Here is a 9,822-nt window from a genome sequence, read left to right as displayed (position 1 = left end):
CATGAGGAAAGCCGTACATGTTGGATACAAGATCCGGCGATGGAATAAGAGCAGCATGAGTTTTGATAGATAAAGAAGATTTGAATATAAGTTATTTGCTTCTTTGGATCATCTAGTCCCATAGAATAGAAAATGGTATTTCTCACCTGTGAAGATCATTGTACTGTTATGTCGGCTTGATCATGGCTTTTTTTATTTTTTCGTTTCTTTTCTTTTTTCTATTTAGGTTTCATCATGTCTATCAACAAATAAAATCAAGATTGTGATTCGTGGATGATATCATCCATACCATTCTTCTTGTTAGAGCATGGTAGTCAACAAATAAAAACCTTTAGATTTTTTTTTTAACAATGGTTAATGGGACTACCATATGGTCCATATTAGTATTGTAAGGCACTTGTAGGATAAAAATGTAATTTGCAACATTATTCTTTTTTTAAAAGAAAAAATTATGAATGATGTGTCATAATCTTATTAGTGTTGATGCGGCATCAATGGTTTTTGTAAAAAAATTAAATAAAAATTGAGTGTAAGGACCCATTTGTTATTTTTGCATACCACGTATAGCTCTCAGAATATTTTTATACCACATGAACTACTTTCACATTTTTCCCTTTTTTTTTTTTTGAGAAAATTTTTCCCTTATTATTGCACTATAAAATACAGGATTACTTTTATCTGATCCTCAAAAGAATATTTAAAAATCAAAATAAGTTCCAATTTAAGCTTCAACTCATCTCCCAACATATGGTACATAAGATATAACGGCCCTTTAATAAAAAAAAGTTGATAACTATACTGAATATGAAATGTTGAAGAAACCTTGTACTACTAGAGACATCTTCATAGGATTCACAACTTTCTGTTCAAGAAAGAAACGAAATAACTAAAAAGATAAGAACAAATATGAAAATCCCTCCACACATTTTCACTATGAAACAACTTTCTTTGTTACTGATAATGAAGATAATCAATATTCTGACTCTTCCCACTCAGCAAGCGTGATGAGCAATAGTGAGAATGACAGTGAAGGTAAAAATAGTGAAGAGGAAGAAGAATAAATTTCTTCAAGAAAAACAAAAATGGAAGAATATCTACAATCCATTGGAGAACGTCACACTGGACCAACCCTTCGACATGTCAACGATATGTAAGAAACTGTAAGGAAACACAGTTTGACTACATTTATAAATTATGATCTACTGCTAAAGACATGGCGCAGTAGTCTTATAAAAAGATAAAATGTAACCAAATTGCATAATGCAATGAAAGGTTTCAACTCCTCTGAACAAGTTTCTAACTCGTAGCTTTGCTTTTCGTCTAGTCTTTGTCCTGATCTTGAATAAACTACTACTCCAGAAGACCGGAATGTGCATGATATAAACTTGAGATGAACTTGATGAACCATATATTCTAGTTTATGCATAGTAATTCAAGCTTGCTTTCTTCTTCGCCTGAACCTGAATGATACCTTCATTGAAGTCTTCATCGTTTTCGTCTTGTCCTGATCTTGAATAATCTACTACTCCAGAAGTATGGAATGTGCATGATATAAACTTGTGATGAACTTGATGAACCGAATCCTCCCACTTTCCAGTCTATGCATAGTAATTCAAGCTTGCTTTCTTCTTCGCCTGAACCTGAATGATACCTTCATTGAAGTCTTCATGGTTCACCTGAAATTGTACAAATCAACACTCAAAATGAAGATGATAAAAGAAAGAAAAAAAAAAAAGCATGATGGCCTCTAATACAACCAAAAGAAATCGACCCATGATGACAGAATGGATAGCTAAAGCACTAAGAGAAGTACTGCATCCCCAGCTGAAGCAATCCCTCAATTGCTCTGGTTGTTGGCCAAGTTTAGACCACAAAAGGCCAAGTTATCTCAGTAACCTTTCCCTTGATTAATGAAACTAATCTAACTTTGTCAAATGGGAAACAACTTGCAAATTATGGAAGTGCGCACCTCAGTTGCATCACGACGAAGGGCTAGCATGCCAGCCTCCACACAGACAGCTTTTAGTTGTGCCCCGTTGAAATCGTCAGTAGACCGAGCCAGTTCTTCAAAGTTTACATCTGGATGAACATTCATCTTCCTCGAGTGGATCTAATATATTCAGATTTAATGAGAATATGCACAGAGCAATGTCTAAATGCACAGAAACATCAAAGAAAGCACTCCTGAAAAACTCACCTGCAAGATACGAGCTCTTGCTTCTTCACTGGGATGTGGGAACTCAATTTTACGATCTAATCTACCAGAACGCATAAGGGCAGGATCCAAGATGTCAGCACGATTTGTTGCTGCTATCACCTATAAGTTACATCCAAATTTTGTCAATTGATGGTCCAAAATAGACAAGTACAATTACATTAAGTGCCACTCCCTGTTAATTATCATATGAGGTACTAAATTGAATACATTTTAGTCTGTAACTGTGTCCCACAAAGTGAAGTTTTTAACTAAGCATATTCATATCACAAATTTCATTAATCCAAACGCTACGCTCCAACCAAATTCAACACTTTTAAAGTGCTCAAGCACCCGTGAAATGAAAATAACTAGATGAAAAAAAAAAGAAAAGGCATAGAGAAACCTTAATCCGGTCATCGCTACTAAAGCCATCGAGCTGATTGAGCAATTCTAACATAGTCCGCTGCACCTCCCTATCTCCACTCACTTCACTACAGTCAAAACACAAAACACATTTTAATAAAAATAAGATGATCTTAATTAATAAACTAACCTATTCCAACCCCAAAAAACCAAGAACTGTAAATCCAGAAACACAAAAGTTACTGCCTTGCAGAAATAAGGTACAGCATACCTATCAAACCGTTTTGTGCCAATGGCATCAATTTCATCTATGAAAATGATGCAGGGAGACTTCTCTTTTGCTAGCTGAAAGGCATCACGAACAAGTTTTGCTCCATCCCCAATGAACATCTTCAGACAAATCAAGTTCAGTTACTTCATGTGAGACAAGTTTAGAAGATAGAGATTGCACACTTATTGCAGTATAACAATGGATAGGGTACACAATAGTTGAATTTTTCATCTGGAAAAATTACAGCTAAAGTACTCCCTATAAGAACAAGACCTCAGATGCACTATAAGATGATCCAGATAAGCTCTCCATATAATATAAGTATCAGGTGTCAGCATATAAGCATCATAGTAAAATGATAAGCCAAAAAGTGCAAGAAAATAGAAATCTGATAGAAGCAAACCAAAGACCTTTCAACACAAGTAATTATAAGCAATCAGCCATAAGAATGCAGAAATAAACAGCATAACATCATGTCTCCTACCTGGACTAGTTGTGGGCCTGCCAACTTAAGAAAAGTGGCATTTGTTTGTGCTGCACAAGCACGGGCCATTAAAGTCTTCCCAGTTCCAGGAGGTCCATACAAGAGCACTCCCTTAGGTGGACGAATTCCTAATTTCTGAAATCGCTCTTTGTGTGTCATGGGCAAAACAATGGCCTCAACCAATTCTTGGATCTGTTGCAACAATAACCAGCTTGAATAACAAGGAATCTATATACGCAACATAACAAGAAACAAAAAAGAAGTTATCCCAGGATCATGCTGAGAATCAGAAACTTGCCTGTTTCTCTAGCCCTCCAATGTCATTGTAGTCTTCAGTAGGTTTTTCATCAACCTCCATAGCCTTTACTCGAGAATCATACTCGGATGGCAGTGTATCCAAGATCAAGTAACTATCTTTGTTCACCCCGACCAAATCACCAGGCTTTAATTTATCAGGGTCAACAAGACCAACAACAGGAAGAAAGATAGTCTGCAGTCAAGTGAAATATAGATTATTGTTTCTTTGATACATGGAAACAAGACAACAAAAAATTTCACATTTTTTTCTCCAAGTTTTACAGGAAACAAATACTAATTATGACACAGATGATGGTCCCCTGATGGTTAAGAATACAAAATGCATCCATCAAGAGGCAGGACTTTGCCGATTATAGAACCACATTTCAAATCCAAGATAGACATAACTATTGCATATTGCTTGGTCCCAAACACATCATCATATTTTTTAACCAAAACTGACAACCTAATCAATTGAATAAAAGAAAGAAAAAAAAAAAAAAAAAAGCAGAAACATTGGCAATAATTGGACTATGAAGCAGCTAGAGGAAAATCCAAGATAAAACTTTGTGAACACGTACAGTATTGGTGCAAAAGGTACCATTACTACCAGTATCAGCAAGTATACAAGCGCCAAGATTCAAAAATCGTACCCAAGAGTCCTAAGACTTGTTCAGACAAGTACAACTATTGGGCGGAGCTAAATACTAAACCCCCACATATATATTGCACGAAAAGTAAATGCCATCAAAGTTTGAGGATTCCCAATGATGCCCATGACAAATTAATCCTGATCCGAAACGAAAAGAAAAGAGCAATTATCAACACTTAGTTAGACTGCTTGTTGTCATTCAAGATTTTTAGCAAAATAAGTTCCATAACTGGAAAGATTAATTTTTTTTTTAATGAGTAATTAAGTTCCATAATTGGAAAGATTAAAGTAAGAAAACACAAGAAAACTGCTTAAATAGCTTTAGCAGAACAAAAATAATTGAAAAGTTCAAATAAGATTAAACCACATCCAGTAACTCTACTAGTAAAATAGAAGAGCTAGTATTTAGAGTAATATGCTAGCTCACCTGACGAGTAGATGTTTTCAGCACAACACATTTTCCCTTCCTTTGTGAGTCGAGATCAATATTCGCACCATCTTCCTCAGCCTCGTCCTCTGGGTTCATTTCCAAAATCTGGAAACACACAAGATTGCAATTAGAGTCCAGTACAACAAGCAAATAACTATAATAACTTCAGTACAAACCCCCAGTTCCCCACATGGAGCCTAGTCTAGCGACAGCCTGACAGATTAGGCGTGGGATAACCAAATCAACTCAAATATCATGGTTAGAGCATAAAATCATTGCACTATACCTTCTAGATTATCAAAAAAGAGTTCTGATTTGAGATGTTGGTGCACATTATCCCATGTAACAGCAAAATTCAGAATGAGATCAAAAAACATTTGTAGTATTGAGTAACAAGAAGTGGGTGTACTTCTCAAAAAACAAAAAGTGGGTGTCCAAATGGTTGTTACTGGCTCAGAACAGCTCCACTCCTCATCACATGGTTTTTGGCACATTTTTTTGGAAGTAAACAAACACGGAAATATTTTTAAGACATACTAGCTGGATTCAAGATCTAAATAAATTCTTTCATTTTCACATATCAATTATCTTCCGCATTTTTTTTTTCGGAAGTGTCTCTCACATGTATTTTCTTGAATTGGTATCGCCTTGTTATGACTTGAACGAGATTCTATACTTTTTTTTTTTGATAAGTATACTTGAACAAGATTCTATACTTCTTCTTGCTTAATTTTGTTTTGCCTTGCATTCAAGTTCAGCATCGCCCTTCTTCTCCACCATAGTCTTACTTTTGATAGCAAAAGAACACCCAATGAGAATGAACATTTATAAGAAAAGAAAAAAACCCTTATCCCCACTATCTAAGGGTCATCAGGTATCCCATACTGTCATTCACGGTTAGATATAAACCTAAAATACATAATTATGGCGCCAAATATTAGGCTTTTCATAAGGAATCAAAGAAATTCTTCGCAATCAAAACATAAAAAGAGATAAGAAAAAAACCGCTTAGCATAATAAAATTAAGAGCGAGAGAGCCTGATAATGTACCTCAACAATGTTGCCGACCAAGTAGGGCAACTGCTTATTAAGCTTAATCTTCTCTTGATTCTCCTTTATCTTCTCCTTGTACGAATCCCAATCCAAATTTGTTCTTTGCAACTCCTCCTTCAATCACGTAAGAAATCCACACAACTGGTTTTTTATTACAAATTCGCAGAAATAAAGAAAAAAAAAAACAAACAAACAAACTATAGCTTCCAATCAACAACAAAAAAAAAAAAGGAAAAAAAAATAATAATTAAAAACCTGAGAATCCACACAAATTCATAGACTAACAGAAAGAAGGATCCATAGAAGTATAAAGAAAAACTGTAACTTCTGTTCCAAAAACCAGTCATATAAATACAGAAATAGCAATGAAACATACACACAAACACATTACCAAAGCAAAACAAAAGAAATTGAAAGTCATTCAAAATCATATATTGGGGAAAAACACATTACATTAAAATACATATAAAAATTGGAACTTATTACCAATAAAACGTTCATATAAAATAAACGATCTTAATGCACAGACAAAAACGAAGGAAATAAAATCCACACAAACCCTTACACAGAGAGAGAGAGAGAGAGAGAGAGAGAGAGAGAGAGAGAGGACCTTGAGGATGCGGATCTCGTTATCGAGAAGACGAGAGGCTCGGACGATTTCTTCGGTTGTCATGGAAGCGAGCTGGTCGTCTTCGAAGCTCGAATCTTCCACCATAGCTGTTGCCATCGGAATTTTATTTCACGAAGGAACACAAATTTGCAGCGAGAGCGATTTCCCACTTTTGTTCTACTTCTTCTTCTTGTTCCCGATCGAAGTAAAGCTTGTTTTCTTCTTTTTCTTTTTTTCTTTTCTATTCTTTATTTTCTTCGTTTCGAGTCTGGGCCGTCTAGGTAGGTGCGGGCGTTGTGGGCTGTCTCACTTTTGGGTTTTGGGCCCACTTAAACGGAAGAACATTTACTGCGACTGAATCTTTTTTTAGAGTAAATTTTATTTTATTGTATTTTGTGGTGTATAGCACGACATTTGAAATATTTATAGCAATAATAGTCGGAATAGTTATTGAAAAAGTACAACTATCTACTTTAGCTACTACTTTTTCTCTATTCTCTCAAACAAATTATTTCTTTCTTTCACTACTTGCATTTAAATATTATTTCTCTTTTTTTTTTTATTATTATTTACTTGCCAACACTTAATTAAAATCATTAAATTGACATTATATCCTTACATTTAAATGTTATATTCTTTTTTTTAGTATACGTTGACATTGAAGTCATTAAATTATTCTTGCCAAATATTATATTGAAAAATATTGAATCAATTTCAAGTATTCAATTGACATTGAAATCATGAAATTGTTTTCATGCATTTAAAAAAAAAAAAAAAAAGTGTGATCAATGGAGGATCATGTAAACAAACAACCTCATTAAACTAACAAATACAAAGCCATAAGTCTGATCAACAATAAGCATCATAAAAACAAAGCAACATAAAACAACGATGAAAGCAGCAAAAAACCAAAAAAAAAAACTATAGAGAAAAAGAGGATAGCAGAGATTGAATACTTGAAGGCTATTTGTTTGTTTAAAGGGAATAGTAAAGAGAAAGAGAAATATAATAAACAAAGAAACCACACCATGCCGTACACCCGAGACCAAGGTTCCCAGAGGTGGAGGGCACAAAAATGGGCTTTCTTAGACCACCGCAAAGATTTTGGCGAATGACCAGTATGGGTTTATCTTTAATGGTGAGTTAGCCGGCCACACAAAGAGAAGGAGAGGAAAGGTAAAACTCTATGAGAGAATGGTAGTTGATTTCTACATTTTCTCAAAAACAATTAAAAAAAGCATCAAGAAAATACTTCTAACATTGTTCTGTGGAGTTCGCTAAATTAATGACTTAAATAATGCCTCAAGTGTTCATGCAAGCCATCCAAAATCCCACCACATAAAAGCAAAATGCAAGACATCGATCATTACATGAAAAGGCTCAATTCTTAACCTCATTTTATTAACACAAATCGATTATTACATGAAAATGCTGCAAATTGCAATGCAAACGAAAAGATATCACAAATGATGATATGAGTTGGCAGACTTATATATCACAAAGAAGCAAATTGAAAGATACATGAGGAAAAAGCCAAGCAAATTTAAAAACACCACTAATTGCTAGGTGGTTAGCGGTTTTTAGTGCAGTTATGATGGTTAGTGGTTAGCCCACGGTTAATAACCGCCCGCCTTTTCACCCCTACTCTAACACATATTAGGTCAAATTTTACCTTTTACATTTAAGTTTGAGCGAGATCTGAAAATATGTTGTAAAATTTTATGGTTTGTTCAAATTCTTATACTTTCTATATATATATATATATATATATATATATATAATCTCACCAAATTTATACCATATCTTAGAGTACTAGCAGCAGATGCCTTATATGCCATACGATTTTCTATGTTTAGGAAAAATTTCAAAAAAATCACAAAAACATACCTACATCAAAAGCCCTATATTTAACCTACACCAAATAGTATCTACAGTGTTTCTCAATGCATTGGGAAACATTGTAGATATCTAATGCTTTATTAAATTATAAACAAATCATTTTCTCTCTTCTCTCCTCTCTCATTGGTTGCAATGATAAAAATAAATAATATTTAGTTAATATAGAGAAAAATAAGAGAATCTATTGCGAAGTGTTTTTTTATAAGGAATCAAAAATTAGTTTTATTCTCTAAATTGAGGAAAAATGGTTGGGGAGCTTAAGGTATAAAGATTATTGATAGACTGAGTATTCACCAAACTAGCCTAGAGGTGAGGAGACCCATTGGGCCCAAACCATGAATTCCAATGGGCCTAGCAAATCAGCTAGCCAGTGGTTCAAACAACAAAGGAGAACGCATCGCAGGAGATAATTGTTCTACCACTTTATTAAATTGTCCAAATATTCCTAACAAACAAAGAATTAGGTAGCACCGCTAACTTGCAGATAGACATGTAGCATTACACAAATGTCTGATAACGATTGAAGAAGATAACAAATTCAACGTCACTATCATGTCAGGACTGTATTTCACCGGTGAATGACACCTCAGTGACCTCACAAAAGCATGTACCTCACTTGTGGACGAAAACCAAATGCCACACCTATTAGTGGGCAACACCTAGCTAGAGTCCAAGGAATGCTAATGCTCAGCACAAATTAGAGAAAGCAACCTTGCCCTGCTTAAAAAAAAAAAAAAAGAACCACTCTTGGTACACATTTTACATACTTCTTTTCATCATTGAAAAAAAAAAAAAAAACTTTTACTAACAAACTATTTCTGGCCGACACCGACACTTCTAATAAATCTTCGAACACACTTTGCATCAAACAATAATGTCATTAACTATGACATCAAAATGCTTAGTACCAAGAACCTACAAGTTAGTGGCGGAGTCAGATAATTTATATTGAGAATGTCGCAAAAAGTTTTTTTAGAGTACCAAGTAATAACTTGCGTAAGTAGGAGAGAATAATTTTTTTTTTCTTTATTTTTTGGGACTTGGGTACATAGGAAAACAGCAAAATAAAAAAATTAAAAAAAAAATTAAAAGCTTGGCACTCCTAAAGCCTCAAATGGCTCCGCCACTGCTACAAGTATTTACATATTTGGAGAATATGCATCTCCCTGGGCCTCAAACATGTCTTGTTTTTACCCATTGGAAAAAGTTTAATTTGGAGAATATATCATCCTACGTACTTTTTGTAACACGTTTTTGTATATGTCCACAACATTAACATCAAGATCAACATCAACGTTATTATCAATGGGAGACCGTCCAAATTAGAATTGTTTGCGGGTTGGCCAAGAGCAGGTAAAGTGTGAGACAACCTATGACCCTCATTTGACAACCATGAATAAGCCATTTTTGTTTTTCCACGACAGCCTGTCCTTTCCATCGTATTTAGCCAACGAACTTTGAGATAATGCAAACACGCTTTCGCCTTCTTTGACATCTTCCCACTGCATTCAAACATCTCGAAGATAAATGAAACACACACATGCAGTTAAAATACCTAACAACATT

General features: G+C 34.5%; 1 protein-coding gene across 1 annotated transcript; it reads right to left on the bottom strand.

Annotated features, from left to right (window-relative positions):
• Positions 1-1,042: 1,042 nt before the first annotated feature.
• Positions 1,043-6,573, bottom strand: LOC132171466 (26S proteasome regulatory subunit 6A homolog). Its single transcript, XM_059582786.1, has 10 exons — positions 6,358-6,573; positions 5,745-5,861; positions 4,692-4,799; positions 3,614-3,805; positions 3,316-3,507; positions 2,832-2,950; positions 2,601-2,688; positions 2,198-2,317; positions 1,970-2,110; positions 1,043-1,676 (listed from the first exon to the last, which is right to left on the bottom strand). Exons 1-10 carry the CDS (start codon positions 6,472-6,474, stop codon positions 1,599-1,601), a joined length of 1,272 nt encoding a protein of 423 aa, XP_059438769.1. The 5' UTR covers positions 6,475-6,573; the 3' UTR covers positions 1,043-1,598.
• Between the last annotated feature and the right edge of the window lie 3,249 nt (positions 6,574-9,822).

This window comes from Corylus avellana, chromosome ca2 (assembly GCF_901000735.1).
Source record: "Corylus avellana chromosome ca2, CavTom2PMs-1.0".
In the NCBI taxonomy this organism is placed as follows: Eukaryota; Viridiplantae; Streptophyta; class Magnoliopsida; order Fagales; family Betulaceae; genus Corylus; species Corylus avellana.
The sequence above is the reverse complement of the archived record's forward strand: the minus strand, read 5'-3'. Positions and strand labels throughout refer to the sequence as shown.

Coding starts and splice junctions, on each gene's coding strand:
- LOC132171466 (XM_059582786.1), bottom strand. CDS start 6,474: ATGGCAACAGCTATGGTGGAAGATTCGAGCTTCGAAGACGACCAGCTC. Junction 4,800..5,744: donor TGGTCGGCAACATTGTTGAG/GTACATTATCAG, acceptor GTGTGTTTCCAG/ATTTTGGAAATGAACCCAGA. Junction 3,806..4,691: donor TGAAAACATCTACTCGTCAG/GTGAGCTAGCAT, acceptor ACTTGACTGCAG/ACTATCTTTCTTCCTGTTGT.